Genomic DNA, 23,781 nt, shown 5'->3' with positions numbered 1-23,781 from the left:
CCTTCTGGGGTAATCGGGCAACCTCTAGCCCACCTAGCATAGGAAGGACTGGACCTGCCTGATCACTACCAAGCAGCACTCCAACTACTAAATAAGTAGTCTGAAATCCTTGTTTCCACACTGAAAATATTGCCAGCAACAAGCATCCAGTCCATAGTCTTGTTTCCTTTTTTCTTAAATATATGTGTATGAAACAGAGTAGTGACTGACTTTTTTTTTTTAAGTTCCCTGCAGCTACTCAAAATCTAACCTGCTAACAATGAGCCCTCCCCTCAAGCTTCTTGGCTATTATATAGAACTGTACACATCCTGTAATCACATACATTAAACCCATCAGGTAATTTCAAGAGACCCATCCTTGGGCTCTTTAATCCTCCATAGTGCACCAGATGGGTGCCAGGCTAGGCAGTGGGAGGTGGAAGGGCAGAGAGAGACAAAATGACAAGAATCTATCCCAGTCCTCTGGTTCCCCCCATACACACACATGTACACTCACTCACATAGATATGCATTCACCCTAACTAGGCCTAAGAGCACCCATCCCACCCAACATACATTCTTAGTAACAGGAAAGTTTTCCAAGACATTGAGTAAGAATAAAAATGTTTCTGAGAAATCACTGTAATTCAGTCAACTCCAGGAAAATTAGGAAGGTTAAATAAAAGGCATAAATGACCAAGAAAAATTAAAGAGATTTCCTCCCCAAGCAAGTCCTGTACACACTTTAGTCCACCATATAAATACTTATCCAGATTTTTACTTTGGCTCCTCCTTTAGGGACCAGCACTGAACCAGGCCCCCTTTCATAAGGTGGGGGGAGGGAGAGTTAAGCTCACCTGATCCCAGCCCTCTTCACGTAGACTCTAGAGGTTCAACCAGGAGCCTCAAAGGAGGAAAGGTTTCTAGGATCAAGTCCCTAATTAGTTACACAAAGAGAAAACCATGAACAATTTGTGCATTTGGTGGTATTTACTTCTTTCTTTTAACAAACTGCCTTTTGGGAACAGAGTTGTCATAAGGGCAAATCAATCACTTCAGGAGGATTAGAATGAAGGGGGAGAGGCAAAGGGGAGGCAAACGGTTTAGCTCAAAGTCTGCCTTCTATGTTAACCCATTGTTTGGTCTCATACGAGAGCTACATGCTCTGTGTTGTAAGAAACGAGATCAGAAACATTAAGGAACCAATAATTCAGCTTGCCACCAACATATTGTGATCCACTAGGCAGAAAATATGTTTTATGCTTGTATGTATGTATGTATAGACAGATGTAGATACATGTAGATACGAGTAATTTTAAAATTGATTTTTGTTTTCTGAGTTCCTTTTTGTCAGTCTATGTTTCCCTAAGACCTTTTACCCTCAGGAGGTTTTAAATCCTAAATATTCATTGTTCAAGTTGATGCTAAGTCCACGGAGATGGACCCCCATAGGCATTGTTTGGACAAAATAGGAGTGTCTGTGGTGATGAAACCAACCAGGTTAACCCATCTCTGAACAGGATAGCTTTCAAAGAAGTCAGCTGGAGTGAACCTACTGGTCTTGACCTCCCTTGATCTTCATGTTGCCTGGGCTGTGGTAGGGACCTGGGCAAAGAGGTTGGCCTGCTTATGCCTTCGCTGGTGGGAAGTGTCCCCGCCTCCTCCCCCTGCCCAAGGATAGGCCAGCCCAAGCTTTTGCCTAAGGGACTCAGCTACCACCACTGCTAGCACCAAACCAACCTGAGCTTTCCTAGGGTCTGGGAACAGTCCCAGCAGAGACACCGGTGGTGGGCTCTGATCGGAAAACACAGTTGGAGTTCGGCTCTGCTCAGGTCACAAACACATTATTTCATATCCCAGCCCGGATAGACACCCAGGCTCTGAGGAGTTGTTCCCCCATTGTGACCACCACTCGCCCGGGGCTGAGGCTCGGCACTGACCGGGTCGTAACTGCCAAGGGCCTGACAATGGACACATCTGTCCTTTCTCTGAGGGATGAAAGCACCTAAGCGGACACGCTCTGCTTTTTGTTACGGACTTTTTTTTCTTTCTTTTGTAAATGAAAGAAAGCCGGCATGTGGCAGCCGGGAATACGTCCCATACTGGGGGCTTCCCCACGCGTCCCCAACCAGGCCCAAGGACCAGGTTCGATTCCGGATTGGAGCGTGATTGTGGAAAGCGAACAATTACTCCCGAAGCTGAATTGATTTTCAAATCTGGAGGCTTCTCGCAGGGACGCCGGGAAGAGGGCGTCCCTACGGGCCAAGCAGAGACCGGCGCGCCTGGTCCACCCTGCGGGCGTCAGTCCTTCCGCAAGCAGCGGCCTCTGGGTGCTTTACCAGGAGGGCCATGAAGAAGCCGCAGAACAGCACGAACCTCTGCGGCCCCATCAGAACCCACGAGTTAACATAGGAACCCACCCAGGGCACTTACAACACACACACACACACACACACGCCGAGTCATTCACGAAGTGGCGCGCCGCTTAATTATCAGCTGAACCGGAGAAGGACCCAGGCGGCTGAGGATAGAGAGGTATGGCCCGGCCGGGACTCTTGGCACTAAGCGCGCCTCTTCGCAGAGCATGGAAGAGGAAGGGTGGGCAAAGTATTAGGGAGCACAGGGATTGTCGGCTGAACAGCCACTGGGTTGACCAAGGCCTTTAAAATATTTGTTCCCCTCCCCGGCAAAAGGTCAAACACCTGAAGCTGGGGAGAGTGTGGACTCTCAGAGGCCCTCCCGGGAAACAGGCCAGGGTGGAAGAAGTGATGACACCAGCTGAGGCTCCTGGGTAACCTTCACCGGGAGGCAGCAACTGGAGAGAGGGGCGATGGCTCTCTAGGCATCGTGCGCCACTCGGGATGCGAGCCCAGCAAGTGCGGCCGGGGGCTGGGAGGAGAGCCCACCCAAGCCAGGGAGCCAAGGGGGACGCAAGTTTCCCGGCGAGCGTTAGCAACCCTAGGTCGCGCTCTACGTTAGACACTCGCACGGGCCCGCCGCTTCCCCGCCACCCGGCGCTGCTGGTAAGGCGTGGAGGCCCCCCACCTTCATTTGTACGGGGACGTCACCGACCGAGAGCGCGGGGACCGAGGGGGCGGGGCCGATTGGCGCGCCTGCGCGCTGCGCCCGGCTAGCGGGAGGGTGGGCCGCGGCGGCGGCGGCGGCGGCGGAACAGCGGCCACAGAGTCTGCAACAGTAACCGAGCCATGGCTGGAGCTGGCCAGCGGCACGGACAGGCAGCAGCCGCGGAAGGCGCGCGGGCTGCGTCAGGGGAGCCGGGGGCCTCACAATTCTAAGAAGGAGAGGGGCGAGAGGGGGCCAGGGGCGGGAGGGCTGGGGGAACCGCGCTCGCCCTACGGCGCGAATCCTTTTTGGAAATTAATATTAAAAAAAAAAAAAAAGAGGACGCAGAGGGAAAGGTGGGGGCAAGAGGGAAGGCGAGACACACTGAGAGGGAGACAGAGCCCCACAGTGAGAGGAAGGAAGGAAGGCAACAGTCGCCAGCAGCCGATGTGAAAACCGGACTGCGTGCGCCCTTCGCCGCCTCTGCCCGGCCTCATCGATGTTGTGTCCGCCGCCCGCTCGCCCAGATCACGATGAACGCGCAGCTGACCATGGAGGCAATCGGGGAACTGCACGGGGTGAGCCATGAGCCGGTGCCGGCCCCTGCCGACTTGCTGGGCGGCAGCCCCCACGCGCGAAGCTCGGTGGCGCACCGCGGCAGCCACCTGCCCCCGGCGCACCCGCGCTCCATGGGCATGGCGTCCTTGCTGGACGGCGGCGGCGGGAGCGGCGATTACCACCACCACCACCGGGCCCCCGAGCACAGCCTGGCCGGCCCCCTGCACCCCACCATGACCATGGCCTGCGAGACTCCCCCAGGTATGAGCATGCCCACCACCTACACCACCTTAACCCCTCTGCAGCCGCTGCCGCCCATCTCCACCGTCTCGGACAAGTTCCCCCACCATCACCATCACCACCACCACCACCACCACCCGCACCACCACCAGCGCCTGGCAGGCAACGTGAGCGGTAGCTTCACGCTCATGCGGGACGAGCGCGGGCTGGCCTCGATGAATAACCTCTATACCCCCTACCACAAGGACGTGGCCGGCATGGGCCAGAGCCTCTCGCCCCTTTCCGGCTCCGGTCTGGGCGGCATCCACAACTCCCAGCAAGGGCTCCCACATTATGCCCACCCGGGTGCCGCCATGCCCACCGACAAAATGCTCACCCCCAACGGCTTCGAAGCCCACCACCCGGCCATGCTCGGTCGTCACGGGGAGCAGCACCTCACGCCCACTTCGGCAGGCATGGTTCCCATCAACGGCCTTCCTCCACACCACCCCCACGCCCACCTGAACGCCCAGGGCCACGGGCAACTCCTGGGCACGGCCCGGGAGCCCAACCCTTCGGTAACCGGTGCGCAGGTCAGCAATGGAAGTAATTCAGGGCAGATGGAAGAGATCAATACCAAAGAGGTGGCGCAGCGTATCACCACCGAGCTCAAGCGCTACAGCATCCCACAGGCCATCTTCGCGCAGAGGGTGCTCTGCCGTTCCCAAGGGACCCTCTCGGACCTGCTACGCAACCCCAAACCCTGGAGCAAACTCAAGTCCGGCCGGGAGACCTTCAGGAGAATGTGGAAGTGGCTGCAGGAGCCGGAGTTCCAGCGTATGTCTGCGCTCCGCTTAGCAGGTGAGCCGCCAAGTTGTTGGGCGCGAGAGCAGATTAAGGTATTGGGGAAGCTAAAGGGACCCAAGGAGGCAGGGAAGGACAGCCTTCTGTACACGCTTCATCCCGTCCTTCTTTCACCGAGAGGGGGGTTCCTAGGCCTGGAAGAGCCAGAGCGTGGCTCTCGGGAGCAGACAGCCTCTTCCAGGATTCAGTGCTTGGTCTGTGGAAGGTTCCGGGAGCTGAGCGGCGCGGCCTGGGTGATCGCGGGGGCGCATTTGTGCTGGGAGACAGCGCAGGAAGCTCGCACAACCATAGGAGGAGAGAAATCCCCCCACCTGGATGGATACGATTTTTGCGTCGCTTCTGGGTTTCGCACTCGGGTTTGGGAAAAGAGAGACGAAGCGTACGTGAAACTGCGCGCAGATGCTGCCAACCAGTATCCCTGGCACATACCTGGGCGCTGCGCTGGAGCGTGCAGGAGCTGCCTGCCAATGTTTATCTGAACTCGCTGCGTTGACTCCCCCCTCCGGCACTCACTCTAGTGGCACTGAGAAGGGCAGGGGTCTGAGGAGTGGGGAGCGCACTCTGGGAGTTTCAGCAAAAGGTTATGGAACCGCGGCGGTGGGTGTGTGGCGCAGATGCTTCCTAAGATTTAGCACGCACTTTGCGCGGGTGACCGACTGTTGAGACGGAGGCAGACCGTGCCAAGGTCCAGGTGAGGGCGGCCAAGTAACAAGGGAGCTTCTAGCTGAGCCCAGAGACCGCTTTCGTTGCCGATTCGCTTAGTACTTCTCATTTTGTTTTATTCTTCCGCATGAATTTTCGTCTGAATCCCCATGCAGGGGGTGGGAGTGTGAGAGGAAAAAAAAAACAAGTCTTCGAGCAGAGGTCTCCTGGCCCCAAACCCCGAGGCACTAGTGTTTCAGAGTTGGGCGGGAAGGTCTCGGTGATACTGCATACACACAGCTCCCAGCTCCCCCAGCCTCTCTAGGCCAAGGATACGGGGAAGGCTCTGGCCGGCCGACTGGCGGAGGGGACAAGTGACGCCAGCCTGAATCACACGGGGGACTTCAAGCAGATTCAGCCACCCCCTAGGGCGGAGGACAAGCGGAGAGGTAGAGCCAAGGGGAGCCGAGGGTGGACTCGGTTTGATGAGACCGGGGCTGAGTTGATTGACTCTTGGGTACATGCTGCCGCTCCCCACCCCATCTTAGCCTGGCGCCCTCGCCTGAGTCCTGGCGAAGAAAAAGGTAAAAGCCGGAATGAGGGTTTGTTAATTAACTGATCGTTCTCCATTAATTTGTCCCTGGAGTACGAGAGACAGTCAATCCGCTCAGAGCCGGGGGCACTGAGCCGTTTCACAGTCTAAAATCAAAGCGAGAGGCCAGGGCCCCCTCCCCCACATCGTGCGGGCCAATGAGAAGCTAGAGGGGAGCAGGTGCCGGCGTCCCCGCGAGCCTGCGACTGGAGCCGGAGAGGACTCAAAGCACTCCTGGCGTGTGAGCTCTTGTGACCTGGCTAAAGCGCCTCGCCGCCTGAGCTTCTGCCCCCGCCAGGTTTTCCAGCCCAACCCCGCGCTCGTAGGCTCCAAGCAAAGTCCCCAGGAGGACTCGTGCAGCCTTCGCCCAGAAGTTTGGAGAGGCTGGGGTAAGGGGACGGGAGGGGCAAAAAAAAAAGGTTGACCGGGTACCCTCTGGGCTCCCGCAATTCCATTCTGTAGTTGTGTGTGCAGCCACCAGATCGCCCCCCTATCTCATTGGTTGACCGAGACCCCAGGACAGTTGAAGTTCTAGAAGGAACGGCCGAAAAGGCTACTCCTCTCCCTGACTGCTTCGCCTCCACGGGCGCCCAAGGTAGTGCCTTTTCACACGCGCGCACGCCAGGCCACCCTCGAGTCGGGCTTCAGGACCTTTTACCCAGGTAGTGTACACACAAGCCTCGGTTAGTGGGGTTAGGGGAATGCAAGGAGGGGGTGCAGCTGGAAAGCCGTCCCCTCAGGAAAACTCGCTCCAGACCCCCTACCTCGTGAAGGCGCTTCTTCAGGACTTCAACGACTCTCTTTCCCCAGGGCCTCCTATCTCCCCCTAGAAAGACTGACTGAGAAGTTGGGTTCAGAGACGACCCCGGAGCCCTGGCAACCCGCCCTGGCGCTCTGTCCTGCAGGAGCGTCCTCTGACCTCCTTGCGTGGGCAGGCCTGGGGAGGTGCGGGCGGCGTACCCACCAGGGCTCTCGGGGACCCGAGTTATCAAAGGGGCCGCTGCCTGGCACCCAGCAGCCAGTAGAGAGTCGTGCTCAGCCCTTGCGCCGGGGCGCGTGGCCTTTTCCTCGGTGAGGTGGGGGTGGTGAAGGCAAATCGGAGACTTCGGCGGAACAGGCGTTTGGCGCCAAACCCCCAGCGAACTCGGCATCCTAAGACCCGGATGGAGAGTCGTCTCTTCCATTTTCCTTTCTTTAACTTCATTAAAGGGGTGGGGCTGGCTGGGATGAGCGTGCTTGCGGAGCCAGCCGGGATCAATCCCATTATGCAGGAAGAACCAGGACTTGTTTTTAAGACACCAACTAACAGCGAGCCGTCCTGTTAACATTTCTTTTACGGAAAATAAAGGGCGTGGGGGGTGGGGGCAGATTCCTGGGCCGTTCAAATGATCTCTTGTAGGTTCTGACTGCAGGTGACTTAAAACAGATTGCAGGGCATGTTGGCCCCAGCTGTGGGACATCGCCGACCTCCATCCCCCAGCTCCGTCCGATGCACAGAGGAAGGTGCCCCTTGCAGTTCTGCTCGCCTTTACGTTCATTCAAAGACAACACCGCGCCCCCCTCCCCCACTCACACTCGTTTCTGCCCCATTCCAGGCAAGGCCCATCGAGGTCGGTTCCTTGGCTGGGTGGCGGGAGGGTCGCTTCTTCGTGCCCTTCCTGGTACCCCAGGTTCCGGGCAGGTGGCAGCCTGTTTGGAGAGAAGCTTTCTCTTCACGAAATTACATCGGCTGGTGGAAGACAAGAGACAGGAGGAAATTTTCACCAAATTAACTACCTTTAAAAAATCAATATATGTTCCCTCAATGTAGTACTTGCTGCTGCCCCATTTAAGTGCAGTGCAACTAGGCTCACGTTGCGTCTCCTCCCAGGTGGGGAGAGGGGGCTGGGCTGTGCGGGTGGGTGGTCGCCCGCCTCTGACGTGGTCGCCTATTAAGACTCGAGGAGATTAGTTTCCAATTAAAGATTCCAGAAGGCTCTGGCCACATTAGGGGAGCTGCCAGTGCAATAAGTGGCTGCAAGTGCACACCCACCAGCGGGCAAGGCCGGGAGTCTGGTGCCCGACTCCTGCCTTGAGGAACCTGTGAAGGTGGAGGTGAAGAAACCTCCAAACTGCAACGCCGGGGAGCCACACGGGTTTGCAGCACCCAGGACTGCTCCTATTTCCAGGCTGGCACTTGCCTCAGGGCCACCTGGACAAGGGCAGGGGTGGGGGTGAGGGGGTGGCAGTCTGGCCAGAAGGTGGCCATGAGAAAAGTCTCCCGTAGGCCAACCTGGGCCATGTTTGCCATAAGTGGCCTTGCGGTCTGGTTGATTGATAACTGGCCCCCGCACAAGTCCATTTGCTTTTTGTTAATATTTATCCCAGCGGGTGACACTTCAACTGTCCCCTCATTTCCCTGGACCAAGGGAGCCAAGCAGAAGGAGTGCGATGCTGGGCCCTGGGAACCCCACTTCCCGAATCCTCGAAGGCCAGGAGAAAAGCCAGGACTGGGGCTGCGGAATGCAAGAACAGAAGGGTTCCTGGGCTCAAGAGTAGGAGGAGAAAGTGCCAAATGGACTAGTTCCCCCCCACGCCGGGGCCGGCGTCTCTGCGCCGCGGGTCTCCGGCAGTGCAGCTGCTCCCAGCCGGCTGTGGCGCGAACAAAGGGCCCGTGGGGCGCGGCGGACCGAGTCAGCCTCGCAGCCTGGGGGCGAGGGGGGCTGGCTGCCGGGGAGGAGGGCCTCTTCCGAAGCTTTCTTATAGCCTCCTCCCAGCGTGGCCTGGGGGGCAGCCAGTTGTCAGGCAGAGGCAGAGTCCCTTCACCAACTCAGGCCCAATGATCACCTTGCTCCCGGGGAGTTGGTTTGGGACCCCGACACACCAGCCGAACAGGTCTGACTCTGGAGTCCAATCACCAGACGGCTTTTCGTGCACCTTTCTCCCAGCGCATGTCTGAGTCTTAGAGGCCTTGTGATAATAGTTCTCCCTTGCGGTCCCCACTAGGGAGCACAAACTCCAGGGAGGAGAGCAGGGAATGCATGGAGTTAAGTGTGCATGTGGTGAAGATCACAGCAGATAGTTTGACTAGAGTAGAGGAGACCTGCTGGTCGTTGTGTGGTGACCTGGTGTCGGGGCATTGAGCACGGCCACCAGAGACAATAAACCCTGCAGCTTGTTCCTAGGGCGGTTGGCTCTCCCACCAGCAGGCGCAGCCCCAAGTCAGAGGGCGATCAGGGTCAATAGAAACGCAATCCTGCCATAGCTGTTTTGTACCTGACACTTGGGACAGTCTGTGCCAAGAACAGCAAGGTTGTGTTGTAGCAGCAGAGCGACTCAAATCCCAGGCTGCATCTTTATCTTCAAGCTTCCAGCGCTCAGTGCCAGGTGGGGAGCTAAACTCCTGCCCTCGCTGATGCCCTCTATCTGGACTCACCTTCCCCCAGTAGCTTAGGGGATCCTACTGTGCTCCAGAAACTGCGCGCGCCCCCTGCGGGCCGCAGGGCCAGGCACCCAGTAAACCTCGGTGCCTCAATCCAATGCGAAGAAAAGAGGCTTTGTTTTAGAACACTGCTGTCCTAGTGATTTTCAACGGATAACTGTTTTGATTGGTAGAGTGTAGTGGAGGGAGGAAAGGATGCTTAGTGGATCTGTCTTGGTCCTACCCACTTCCTGGGTATGACCCCACTGGTGAGACAAAATCGCCATTCCCCCAAATTATACCCCAACTCTAACCTCTCCAAACAAGATAGCATGTTTGGAATTTATATCCAAATTATACTTTTGCTGGCATGTTGAGAATATCAGGGTCACAGTAGAGAAGGTGACCCTGGCAGTCTGAAATCAGAGATTGGGGCTCAGGATGTAGTGAAGGGAGGGTGGATTAGCGGTCCCTTTGTTTTGTTGTTTCACCTTCCAGCTAACTGACCGGAGTTGGAAGGCTGCCCTGAGGCTTTGAGCTTGAAGCTCTTTGTTTGCTGTCTGGTGGGGTGCGTGAAGGAACGCTTGGAGGCCTGGCAGGCTTGAAGCCCCAGTGTGGCGTCAGGACCCTGGACAGGGCCCAGTCAGTCCTGTCCTCTGGGTTTCTCTTGCCCTTGAAAAGTGGCTAAGAGGGCTTTGAAGAGTTGTGGTGAGGAAACAAAAATTAACAGCTAATATTTCAAAGTTTATGAGAAGTCATGAGGCCCTGACAGTAGTATCCATGAGCACAATCAAGTAATAATGGAAAAGATCAAACCTATCCTTGTCAATCAGGTGGTTGATCTTTTCTTCCCTCCCCAGCAGCTTTCTGCGTGCATCTGAGTGCACATGCACACCTGCTTGTACAATCGGAATTTGAGTCCCTATGGGTGTGACAGGGGTTGGATCATTAAGCTAAAACGTTCAATTCAGTCCCTTTGATCCGTGCTGGGGAAAATCTATAGTCATCTCTAATCTATGAGGTCTTTAAGGAGGTTGTTACATGAGCTGTTTTGATGTCATCATTTCCACATTCATGGCAAATTCAGCTAATCAAACAGATGCTGCTACCCAAAGTTCTCAGAAGAAAGAGTTCTTGCAGAGTATATCGGTAAAATTTATTCTTTATTTCCTTATAAGAAAGAAAATCCTCAAGTCAAGTGAAAGTGGGTAATTAAAAAGGAGGTTCTCGGGTGTCTTGCTCCTCAAAATACATAGTTAGAAGCCTTGCCCTTCAAGTAACAGTGCTCAGTGCTCTTTGTAAACTTCATATATTGGAATAGTTGAACACCAGTTTAATATTTTAAGTCAACCGAGGATCTTAGATGGACAAGATGAGAAATTTCTAATTTCATTTCAGTCCCCATAAAAACAGAAGTTTCCACACTCTTGGCAAATTTGAATGGTCCTCAATCTAAGATACCAACAGAAGGAGGGTCTTATTGAAGTCATAATAGTAAAAGTAGAGATTTCCTATAACTTGGGATAAAGGATTCAACAAGTATTAATTAAATACTGTTTTCATTTTGTTTGTATTTAAATAAGATGGCTAAGCACCTTTGAGAGAAGTCATTTCCTGAAAAGTGTCAGCCTTATAGAGTTTAGTAAAAAGGAAAAACCTGATTTCTAATGTGAATTAATTTAATGCATAATCATACTTTCCTGTCTTCTATCAATAGATTTGCATAGATTTTTATTTTAACACAAGTATGCTAATATGAATGAAGCTTAATTTTATTCTGAAATTGTAGAATTGGCTTAGATGACCAGGCCAATCACAGGACAATCTGATTATTTTGATACAAACATATAAATTTGTTTTACCACAGGGTCTGGCTATAGAAACATCCACATTGTGTTCCTCCCCAAAGATGTAACATGATCATAAAGGTGAAACAAATTAACTTCCAGAAATTTTCCTCTCCTTTAGGTGAGATAATTTGATAAGATAATAGCTGAACAGAACAAGACCCTGAAGTTCAACCCACAGATTTGTCTTAGCAAGTGATAAGGAAGTCAATTGATAAGGAAGGAGCTTGTGTCCATTGTGTACCTATTATTGGTCAGGAACTCTACTGGGCACATATGTGTTGTGCTTAGTTGCTCAGTCATGTCTGACTCTTTGTGACCCCCATGGACTGTAGCCTGCCAGGCTCTTCTGTCCATGGGGATTCTCCAGGCAAGAATACTGGAGGGGGTTGCCATGGGGATCTCCAGGGGATCTTCCCAGCCCAGGGATCAAACCCAGTTCTCCTGCATTATAGACAGATTCTTTACCGTCTGAGCCACCATTTAATTCTCCCTGTACCAGTGCTCCCAAATCTTGCTATACTTTGAACTTATTTAGGGATCTTTTTAAAAATTATTCCTGGCTAAAATCTCAAATATTCTGGGCATTAGTAGTATTAAGGCATGATCTGGGCACTGTGATTTTTAAGAGCTCTGATGTGATTTTAATGTGCGGCAAAGTTTAGGAGCCACTAGTTTATGGGGTAGTTACCATTATTTTCCGGCTTCTCTGTTCAATGAGGTTGAATTACTTAACTGTGGTAACAAAGCTGGAAATCACTGAGACCCTGTGCTCAACTTTCTCAGCTCAAAGCCCAGAACCCCCTTACCCTCCACCCTGTGCCTCAATTACAGGCTCAAGTTCACCAGATCAGTGGACCAAGAATGTGGAAATGTCTGATCCCCTGTCATAAACACCAACCTGGAAAGTCTCTGCATTATAAAGGTCTTGAAAGTAGAGAATGTGTGTCTTCCCTCTGGGATGCTCAAAGAGAGATACTTGTGGAAACTTCTTTCTTTTTTTTATTAAGACTTATAAGAGAGATCTTTTATTGCTCCTTTGAAGAAAGAGGAAATGTGAGGCAGTAACAGAGCTAGCCATGGAACTCAAGTCTTCTTATCCATTTGTTCACTTAAACAATTATTGATGGGCAAGACCCATCTCATTAGATGTGTTCTGTGGGTAGGACTGGTCCACTGGGACCCAGCCTGGAGGAGGGCCCAAAGGCCCAAACCTCCCATACTTTCTGGCATTGGTGTTCTGATCCGCACTTGCACAACAATTATATTTCTTGGCTTCACATCAGTTCCTGTCTTGCTGTTCCAAAGCTTGCCTGTTACTCATGTTTTAGGACTCTGCACTAAAAAATAATAAATTGACTTAAACTCTGTATATGTGTTGGCAGTCGTCCAGAGGGTAACTTACAGTTTCCCTCAACCACTGCAAGCTTCCAGTTATCCGTGGGTTTCTCATCTCCCTTTGCATTCGCCATAGAGTCCTCAGAATCGACAGTTTCTGAAATCGCTGCTTTCGTTTTTGCATCTGGTGATGACCTCATAGTCCCAAAGAGAGGTTATCAAAGGAACATAATAAACTCTATTCTTTTCACTTTCTTTCCTGTTGTCTTCTAAAACAGATCAATGGGGAAATTAAATAAATAAATGAGCGAAACGCGCCACCTAGTGACTCCTGTGCTCACTGCAGGTGAAGTGCGTGAGAGGAGTGGCTAGCGCGATTCAAGTATTGATGGAGTCACAAAAATCGTTCATTAAGGCAATTTAATCTTTGCTATTAAATGTCCTTTCAATTCATTTGGGGTAATTAAGATGCAGTTAAAGTGATTAAATTCTAATTACTTATGCTAGACAAAGACATATTTGTCACACTAATGCGGTTAACTAAGGACTCAGAAAGAAAGTTAACATTTACTTCAAATGATGCAACTGGAAAAATCAGTTCCTCTTTTCATCATTAATCCAGTGAGCTGGGTGATTATGTAATGGCACTACAAGCTCATTAAACAGGGGAAGTGCTGATTAAAATGATTGCTGGGAGGAAAACCTGGTCCAGGAGTACCAAAGTACCCTTTGGTCAGCATTCTTAGCAAAATTACTTGAAGGCCTCTCCCTTCAAGCCTCCCCCCCCTCCAAAGTAATAAGCAGCTCCTGAGTTTTATCCTGACATTAAAAGAGGGATGCTTCTTGGAAAGCTTTTATTGCCAGCCTGCAGACACTGTTAAACCAAAAGATATTTTCAAATGGTAAATGGATTCTTGGGGTAGAGAAGATCAAGGCAAGGGAGGTGGGGGAGGGGGGATCTCTGAAGTAAACAACTCCAGAATGAAAATTTCCACTTCAGGTTTTCGAAGCCACTACACAAGCACCTTTCCTACCAAGTAGTCCCTCTCCCCTCCCCAGTTGCTTTTGACTACCTCTTATGTGAGGACAGATTCCTTTACACACACCATGCTTGTTATGCACACTCTGAAGAGCATAACAGCTGCATAACAGCTTCAGCTGCAAATTAATCTCTTTTCAGTTTTTCTACATTCGCATGTAAAGGCATCTAAGATTATTATATACCATCAGCTTACTGGGACTACATTGTATGGATATGTGTAATATCCATAAATAGGTCCTAGCCTCCTACAACAGCTTAATTCTGAGTACTCAGAAGAGGAGGATGAATTGAAATTTCACAGCATTTGAAGTTTGTCTGGGGCTTCCCTGGTGGCTCAGATGATAAACAATCTGCCTACAATTCAGGAGACCTGGGTTCTATCCTTGGGTCAGGAAGATTGCCTGGAGAAGGGAATGGCTACCCACTCCGGTATTCTTGCCTGGAGACTTCCATCAACAGAGGATCCTGGTGGGCTACAGTCCATGAGGTCATGAAGAGTCAGACATGACTGAGCAACTAACACTTTTTCACTCTTTTTCACTTCCTCACAAAATGGCTTCTTAAGCCCAAACCTATATTTTGCCTGGGGGATGATCCAAGGATGAGAGTGACAAGTCACAAAATTGGAGATTAATTTCCCTGGGAGATTGGTGTCTTTATGCTATGCTAAGTCACTTCAATTGTGTCTGACTCTGTGCGACCCCATAGATGGCAGCCCATCAGGCTCCCCCATCCCTGGGATTCTCCAGGCAAGAACACTGGAGTGGGTTGCCATTTCCTTCTCCAATGCATGAAAGTGAAAAGTGAAAGTGAAGCCACTCAGTCGTGTCTGACTCTTTGCGACCCCATGGACTGCAGCCTACCAGGCTCCTCTATCCATGGGATTTTCCAGGCAAGAGTACTGGAGTGGGGTGCCATTGCCTTCTCTGATTGGTGTCTTTAAAAACTGTTAAATTTGTCTATTGAAAACCATTATTATGGAGATTGCATCTTTCCCCTATTTATCCCATTGAAATTCAGTATTATTTCTGTTTAGTTCACAAGGAAAGGACCTGAAGATATCAAATTCATCAGTCACTTACGTCAAAAAACTACCTTTTAAAAGTAAATTGGCAGTTATTTAAGTATTTACAGTCATTTTTAATTTAATAGATTTCTACACCATTTTAAATTACTAAACCAAACACATTTAAAAACAACAAAAAAAAATAGGCCTAAATTAAGAATTGAGAGCCCCAGAGACAGGTTCTTATACTAATTAGCTCTGAGAGCTTGTCAAGTCATTTAACCTTTCTGGGCCTCAGTCTCCTTAAATGTAGAATGAAGTATTTGGCCTTAGGGTCCTTCAAGATCCATGTTCTATGATTGATTGACTTCTGTGATGACTGTGTCTCTTATCTCAATGTAGTGCTGTGTCCCAAAGTCAGGATTCAACAAGGTGTAAGTCCCTGGCGCCCATCTCTTGGGCAGAGTCTCAGATCAGGCTCTTCTATTAGAGGGCCAAGAGGAAACACCTGTCCAGTCAGGGCACTGCATTCTGGTGCAAAAATGCTGCCACTTAAGGATACAATTCCTGGGTCCTAACAATACAAGTGGTTGGTGAGGATACAGATCACCAGGAATTCATGCCCTGCTGGTGGGGATGTAAACTGGCACCATTGCTTCAAAACATCATTTGGATTATAAACCTGAACCCATACCTGGACCAGGTCTACTCCTTGGTGTATACCCTAGATAAGCTGACAGATACTCTTGAAGATGAGTACAAGGATGGTTTGTAACAGCACTATCTCTAAGAGCAAACAACCAGAAACATCCCAAAAGTCCACTGATGAGGAAAGCAGGAATAAATTGTGATATATTCATATTAATGCAGGAGTATATTGTGATGAAAATGAATGAGCCACAGGTATACACCACAGCATAGTTGAGTCTTAGGAACAATGTAAATTAAAAAAAAAGAAAAAGCTACAAAAGTTCACACCAGAACAATACTGTTTTTACAAGGCTCAAAAGCAAGCAATGCTAAACAACTTACTGTTTAGAGATATATAAGTATGTGGTAAAAACTAATAATAAATTCAAGTTCCTGAGTGGTTACCTCCAATAGGAGAAGGTCAAAGATGGAAGGAGAGAACACCGTTGTAGCTTCCCAAACACTAGTTGTTCTGGTTCTTTTGTCATGTCTGCCTTCACCTGTGTTCATTTTGTTCCTGGGCTTCCTATCTTAAATATATATGATTTGTAAGAGGTAAATATTATGTAATTTTAACTTTTAGGAGGAAAAATATTATTTCTGTCTGGTTCCCCAACCCAAACAACTTGGACCAAACCAACCCCAGGACATTTGAGTTGTTATTTACACAGTTCTTAGCCCTGTACTAAATGTCAGCCCTCTTAGGAATTAGGTTTGGCCAGTTATGGACAGGGCATAAGATGTGGAAGAGGAAGCTTCACTAGATCTGGAGAGAGTGATTCTTTCTTTATTCGTTTGAGCACCAGCATAACAACACTGTGCTCAATACTGGGGATGGTGTGTACAGCAGACATTTTTGAAATTCATAGTCGAGTGGGGAAGAAAGACAAATAGCTGTTTCCTGGTTGCATTTTTGTGCCAAAACAAAAGGTTTGGAATGTGATGAAAGGATAGTTTTGAAGAGCTAGGAAAAAGAAAAATTGGACTTGGTCAGAAATAGAGAAAGAGTTTTTCAGGCAGAGGGAACAACATCTGTGCACAGCCTGGCTGGAACCCTTTTGCAGAAGATTTAGCGGATGTGAGTTATTATATAACTGGAGACTTGTTTCTCCCCCAGCACAACTGAGAGACACAGTACCTTTCTATCAATAACAAAAGTGTTCTCCAAGGCTGTAGTTTTTTGTAGTGGGGAGGGGTGGATGGAGGGTTTCATATTCCTCAAATCAGGTTGGCATTTGGCAGAGAAGTGGGAAGAAAATACATGCCGATTAAAAAGTTTTTCAGGTGATTCTAATATAACTCCAAGTTGAGCATTAGAACATTGATATTGAGCATTACTATATATAAAATAAACAAGGATCTAACGTATATAGCACAGGGAACTATATTCAATATCTTCTAATAGCCTATAGTGGAAAAGAATCTGAAAAAGAATATATATATATATGTATGTATGTGTGTGTATATATATATTTAACTGATTCACTTTGGTGTACATCAGAAACTAACACAACATTGTAAATCAACTATAGTTTAAAAAAAGAGTATTGATATTGAGACTTTAAGAGTAAATGACTTTATTTTTGCCCCTTTATTATTTATTTTACCCTTTTTCTGGAATGACCTATATAATTCTATAGGTATATATATTTTAATGACATAATATTATATAATGTGTATTATATTAATATCGTTTTATGATATTTTATCTCTTTTGAGATCAAAAGTTCACTCAAAAATTCAATATTCCTATTGGAATGCTGTGTCCATACTTTCCTCTATCTGAAAAACTCTTACTGTTCACTGGGTCCTTACTACTCAGTGTGGTTCTTGGCACAACAGCAGAACTTGTAAGAAATGCAGACTCTCAGGTTCCCCCCGGACCTACTGAATCTAAACCTGCATCTTGACAAGATCCCCAGAAGATTCATGTGCACATTCAAGTCACCAAGGGTCACATCACATCATTCAGAAGGTCCATTCTCCTTCATTAGCCCTCATGCTATTGGAGCGCCTCCTATGTGCAAGTTCAGTTCAGTTGCTCAGTCACGTCCGACTCTTTGCAACCCCGTGGACTGCAGCAGTCTTCCCTGTCCATCACCAACTCCCCGGAGGTTGCTCCAACTTGCATCCATTGAGTCGGTGATGCCATCCAGCCATCTCATCGTCTGTCGTCCCTTCTCCCCCTGCCTTCAATCTTTCCCAGCATCAGGGTCTTTTCCTATGTGCAAGATGCTGGGCTAAGTGCAGGGGCCCAAAAGTCATATCCTATAGGAGCTCACAGGAAGATGAGTATGGGTAAAGAATTACTTACAGTGTCCCTGATGATTGCTGGGATAGGTAGGAGTACAGTTATGTGGGAGCAGGGAGGACACTGGAAAGAAGACTGGAAAGGGAGTACATAGTTGGATGTCTGTACAGTCCAAGGGACTGGACTTTGTGACAGCAGGAGCTGAAGGAAGTTGTGGCCTCTATTGGTGTGAAGTTGTCAGGCTTGTGCTTTTGAAAGCCATCCTAGTGTGAACCAATAGGAGAAGCAGCAGCAGCAGGGGACTAACTAGGAGGGGTGGCAATAGATGATGATGGTCAGATTGTATGCCGGTGTCAGCAGAGGAAGAGAAAATATATGTTTCTTTTCAGGTTTTTTTCCATTATAGGTTACTATAAGACATTGAATATAGATCCCCATGTTATACAGCATGTCTTTACTGTTTATCTATTTTATATATAGTATTGTGTATCTACTAACCCCAAACTCCTAATTTTTCCCCCCCATACTGTTATTCCCTTTGGTAACCATAAATTTATTTGCCATGTCTGTGAGTCGATTTCTGTTTTGTAAACAAGTTCATTTGTATCATTTTTTTTAGATTCTACATATAAGCAATATTATATATTTGTCTTTCTCTGACTTATTTCACTTAATATGATATCTCTAGGTCCATCTGAATGGCATTATTTCCTTCTTTATGGCTGAGTAATGTTCCATTGTATATATGTACTACATGTTTTTAGACACTTAGGCAGCTTCTGTGTCTTAGCTCTGGTAAATAGTACTGCAATGAACATAGGGGTGCAAGTATCTTTTCAAAACAGAGTTTCCTCTGCATATATGCCTAGGAGTGGGACTGCAGGATTACATGGTAACTGTATTTTTAGTTTTTTAAGGAACTCCCATACTGTTCTCTATAGTGGCTGCACCCACTTACATTCCAACCAACAGTATAGGAGGATTCCTTTTCCTGCACACCCTCTCCAGCAATAGTATTTATAGACTTCTTAATGATCATCTAATGCTTTTAAAACATAACTTCTTTGTACAAGTATTACTACTAATCAAGAAAAAAAGGTGACAAGAATCACCCATAAGCATAGGTAATCCTCATTTTTGTGAATATCCTTCCAATCTTTTCTCAGTGGGATGATCCATACATACTATGTTACAATTTTTTTAATTAAAATCCCTTGTTACCAAATTTATGATAGAACATTTGAAAATACATGGAAGAATAATGGAGACAAGAAAAAAACCCTGGTAATTCCGCCATCCCTGCCCTCTCCCAAATACCTCATGCCTGGCGTGCTGCAATTCATGGGGTCGCAAAGAGTTGGACACGACTGAGCAACTGAACTGAACTGAACTGAGCACTTACTCATTTAGCAGATTTTTATAGCTAGGATGTTTACAGTTTGCAAGACGGCAAAGAGTCAAAGCCCTCCCCCTACTCCTGGAGCAGTTTGGGTCAGAAAACATTCTGCACATTGTGTTTTACGGCTATGCTATAATTTAACCAACCCCCTATTTGTGGATACTTAGGTGGTTCCATAAATTGATTGGGCAAACATAAATTTTATGTCTAATATTTTAGAAGTATCATAATTTATACAACCTCTCCAACAACCTTTCCTGTCATTGGACATTTCAATGATTTCAGGTTTTTTATTTTATTTTGTGTGTGCTATTAGAAATCAATGACATAACAGTCAGCAATATTATATATAATATTTTGTGAATATTTTCCTTTTTCAAAAAAAATTTTTCTCTAATAACTTTGAAAAATATGAAACACTATAAACAATACAACAGAATCAAGTCATCCATAATTCTGTAACCCAGAAATGATACCCGTCTATGTCTTGGTTTGTTTTCTTCTAGGTTTTAAAAGTACATAAATTAAATACATTTTAAACTTTAATTTTTCACAAAATTAAGCTCATAAAGAGTTAACAATAAAACTTATCTCAATGTAAATATTAATCAAAAGCATGATTTAAGATTTTATTTGAACATTTCCAATTTTTCAAACGATACAAAAATAGAATAGTACAAAGAGCATATACCATTTACCCACCAGTTGACTAATTGTTAACATTTTATCCCATTTGCTTTATCATTTGTGCACCTATGCTCTCTCTCTGCCAATTTCTCTCAGTCTCTCTTTCTCTTACTCTCTCATATACACAGCAATGTTTTCATGAGCCATTCCAGAGTATATTACATACATCATGGCCCCTCACTCCTATGTACTTAGGAATGTATTTCCAAGAGTACAGATCTTTCCTCTGTAGCCACAGTTCACTTTTTTGTCCATTAATAAGATTATGCAAATATCCTACTACTCATCAAAATTCCCCCCAGATTTAGCAATTATTGATTCTTGCCTGACCTACTCTTCATCGCTACAGCTTCAAAATGATTTTCCATCTCCGGTTTCCTGCCTTGTTTGACAGTCAGCTCTCGGCTTTCTTCTGTGAGCAAGAGCCCCTTCTCTCTCATTTACTTACACATTTGTTATTGGTGTGGATTCACACATTCCTTCTTCCCCAGTGGCTTCTAATTCAGTTCTGTACATACCTGTTTTGGTACTCTCAGGCTTTCTCAGGTTTGACAGTGCTGCTGCTGCTGCTAAGTCACTTCAGTCGTGTCCGACTCTGCGACCCCATAGACGGCAGCCCACCAGCCCCCATCGTCCCTGGGATTCTCCAGGCAAGAACACTAGAGTGAGAACCCCTTTAATTTGGTTCATGTGTTCTTGTGACATGCTTCTGTCTTTTCCTTCTCCTTCTCGTCCTCCGTCTCCCTATCTTTTTTTTTTTTTCCCTTTAAACTTTATGGCATTCCTTATAAGATGTTCCAAGTCCTAGAGTCCACCTCTTCTTTGGTGAGCCATGGTTTATTGTGGTGAGGAATGGTGTTAGAGACCAAGAAGGCCTGGGTACTAAGTGTGCTCATGGCTACCAGGGTGATTTTGTTTTCCAGCCCTCACAGAAAAATCCAGGGAAAAAAATGTATGTATATTTATGCACACACACCACACAAACATACATATGCACTCATACATATATAATATACATGTGCACCTAAACTCAAATGGCACAGTGGTAAAGAATCCACCTGCTAGTACAGGAGATGCGAGAGACGTGGGTTCGATCCCTGGGTCAGGAAGATCCCTTGGATGAGGAAATGGCAACCAACTCCAGTATTCTTGCCTGGGGAATCCCATGGTCAGAGGAGCCTGGCAGGCTACAGTCCTTGGGTCTCACAGAGTCAGACACAACTGAGTGACTGAGCATGAAAGCATACGCATAAACATGCTTACATACATATTTTTAAAATCATGAATTTGCACAAGTACCTCCCCATCTAACTGTAATATATCCCCATAGGGTTTTTTCTTGCCTACCCACATTCCATAATTGTATGTCCCTTCCTCTACAGTGAGAACCCTGTTACCCAATAACTTATCCACCCCACCAACCCACATGCACAGTTACTCATTTGCTCAATCCGGTAATACATCCAAAATCATTTCACACTTGCTTCACCCATACCCATAAAATAAATAAACCCGCTAAAATTTTTTTCTGTAGTATTCATTTGCAGTTCTTCTCCCATACATATGCCCCAACATCACTGGGAACTTGTTAGAAATCCTACTGGGAAAGAGCTCAGTAATCTGAGCTCTTACAAGCTCTCCAAGTGATTCTAAAGCATGTTAAAGTCTGAGAAGCCCTGCCTGAAATATGTGGAACAGGTTGATAATATGTTTATGTACCTTTGTACCAACATGTTATTGTGTACAATAATACTTTAAAAATACCCTAAACGTAACAAACAGGTCCAGTGAAGATTCATCAGGGTCCTTTTGTCAGCGTGTGTGTGGAAGTGTGATATAAAAGAAGATAAGCCCCCAGTTCTTTGTTTCTGCTCCTTTGCCAGCCTGGTGTATAATCAGGAGAAAGAGGAAAGTATGGGTGTAAAGTACCCTCATTTTCCAGAGGGGGTGCTCTTCAGCTCCACAGTTGCCGCCCTGCTGCCCTTCAGCATTAATAAGTTCTATCAGTTAATGACAGAATCTCCTCCAACTTTATTCCAAAATACCTGGGAAACCTGGGAAGATGTATGTTTGTGAATCCCATTCTCTCAGAGAGTCTAATTCAGTAGGGTTAGGATAGGGTTCTGGAATGTGCATTTTGAACAAGCCTCCCCTTCATGCTCCCAGGTGATGTTGATATATTTGACCCACACCTTACAATTTCTGCTCTGGACTCTAGACCCTGGTCACTCAGAGGACCATCCTGGACCAGTGACTGAGTAGTGAGCAACTGGGAACTTTTAAATGTGCAGAATCTCAGACTCTGCCCTGACCAGCCAGATCAGAATTTTCATCTTAATAAGATGTCCAAACGACTCAGGTTTATGCACTCAAGTTTGAGAAGCACTGATTTAGAATAGTGGTTCTCAGCCTTGGCTACGTGTTAGAATCACCTGGGGACTTTAAAAGGATTGTGTCTTGCATGGCTCCCCATTTTCTATGGGGCCACATCCAACTTATTTATCCAACAAGGATGCTGAGTATGCCAAATTAATAATCTGAAGTCTACTCGGACAGAACTCATTGTTTCCTAGTGAGAGAGATGGGTAGGTAAAGTAATTTTCTGGGGAGCTCTGTGGGCACAGGAGACCACAGTTCTCCCTATATGAGACAGGGGATGGAGAAGCCTTGATAGAAAGTGAGATGCTTGAGCTAAGCTTTGAGTTAGGGAAAAGAAAGAGAAGGAGATTCTGGGTGAGGAAACAGCTTGAGCAAAGGAATAGAAGTGTGAACATTCATAGAAGATTTAGGACTGACTTCTGAGTAATGTGACTTAGTATGGATGGTGGGTGGGCAGCTGTGGGAAGTGAGCTGGGAACAGTGGTTGGGATCAGAACGTCAAGGTCCTTGAATCTCATGATGAAGCAGCCACCAAGGGCTTTCTCTCAGGCTTTCTGGAGACCCTTGTGAGGCCAGTTGTATGATACATCTGTCATTGGAAGAATAGCATTTTCAACTGACTCTGCAGATGACTTTCCAGAAATGAAAACAAGGAAAACCACTAATTTAAAATTAAGAAATGTCTGATGACCAAGTGAAAAGTCAAATTGTAGGCTATTTTTGAAGGAGTTCCATTTTATAATTTTCAATTGCTGTGAATATTGTGAAGTGTTATATATGGCTATTAATTAAAGAAATGGGATCAATAAGCTAAGACTTACAATTCACAATGGGCCTGCATGAGATAATAATGCATAATAAGCATGTAATTCATCAGGTCTGCCATTTGTTGTGACTGTTTTGCAGAATCAACATCATAACTAGGGCATTGATATCACATATTTCCAATTATCGGGGCCCAAACTGTTGAGGGGCTCCACCAGTTACTGTCAGCAGCTGTACATTTCAGTAGATTCTGTTCCATCCCTCCCAGGCTCAGCCAGCCTCTGCCCTCCTTTGGTCATAAAGTCCAACCTCTTGGGCTACAGCTCTGGAGCCTTCTTTAGAGAAGAGAAATTGATGGAAGTATTTTGGAGGACTCCAGGCAGCATATGGGTGGGAAGGCAGGTCTGTGTCCTGAAAAGTTCAGTTATAGAAGCAAACAGGGTGGAGAGGTGAGAGGGTTGAGCAACTTTTCCAACCTGAGTTTGGTGCAGCAGACCTCTCTTGACTTTAGCTGCTATCCATCTTTCCTTTGCTTTGGATCAGCTCAGGTTTCTTCTGCTTCCTCTCAGAGCCGATATCCACACAGAGACAGCCTCTAGTGTTCTTCTGTGCCCTTACTGAGACTAAACTCACTCTGGCCCCTCTCCCAAGCCAGCGTGGGTCTTGCATCCCCTTCGCTGCCTGGGCTTCCTCCATCTCAATTTGAATGCAACCCATTTTCTTGGGTGGGCCAATGCAGTCCTTTCCGCCAGACCAGTCTGGCTGAATACAGGCCTGCTGCCTGGCTAGCCACCTGCTTCTGCTCCACTCACCATGACTCTGGGTTCCCTAGGCTCCCCTCACCAGCTGCTCCTTCCCTATTTAACCATCCTGGGGAAAGATTTCATGATGTATCCACTGTGTTGCATCTGCTTCCGGGGCACAGTGGAGTTGGAGGTCCCCAGGTTAACCAGCTGTGTGCCCATAGGTAAGTTACCTCACCTCTTTAACAGCGTTTCTTCACTTACAGAAAAAGACATACTATCCATTTCTACCTCCCCTGAGTTTTGTGGGATCACAT

The 23,781-nt window shown here is 47.4% G+C and overlaps 2 protein-coding genes across 2 annotated transcripts in view; one reads left to right on the top strand and one right to left on the bottom strand.

Annotated features, from left to right (window-relative positions):
- Positions 1-3,009: 3,009 nt before the first annotated feature.
- Positions 3,010-23,781, top strand: part of ONECUT1 (one cut homeobox 1) — a 39,875-nt gene continuing 19,103 nt past the window's right edge. Inside the window, exon 1 of the mRNA XM_006070108.4 lies at positions 3,010-4,680. Coding sequence (XP_006070170.1) covers positions 3,576-4,680 — 1,105 coding nt within the window. The 5' untranslated portion in view covers positions 3,010-3,575. The remainder of the gene's footprint in view (positions 4,681-23,781) is intronic.
- LOC123328054 lies at positions 5,381-13,892 on the bottom strand. The gene is made up of 2 exons (XM_044925026.1): positions 6,682-13,892; positions 5,381-5,894 (listed from the first exon to the last, which is right to left on the bottom strand). The coding sequence occupies exons 1-2, from the start codon at positions 7,453-7,455 to the stop codon at positions 5,751-5,753; spliced, it is 918 nt and encodes a 305-aa protein (XP_044780961.1). The 5' UTR covers positions 7,456-13,892; the 3' UTR covers positions 5,381-5,750.

This window comes from Bubalus bubalis, chromosome 11 (genome assembly GCF_019923935.1).
Source record: "Bubalus bubalis isolate 160015118507 breed Murrah chromosome 11, NDDB_SH_1, whole genome shotgun sequence".
In the NCBI taxonomy this organism is placed as follows: Eukaryota; Metazoa; Chordata; class Mammalia; order Artiodactyla; family Bovidae; genus Bubalus; species Bubalus bubalis.
This window is presented reverse-complemented; position numbering and strand designations above follow the sequence as displayed.

Coding starts and splice junctions, on each gene's coding strand:
- LOC123328054 (XM_044925026.1), bottom strand. CDS start 7,455: ATGAACGTAAAGGCGAGCAGAACTGCAAGGGGCACCTTCCTCTGTGCA. Junction 5,895..6,681: donor TGAAGAAGCGCCTTCACGAG/GTAGGGGGTCTG, acceptor TTTCTTCGCCAG/GACTCAGGCGAGGGCGCCAG.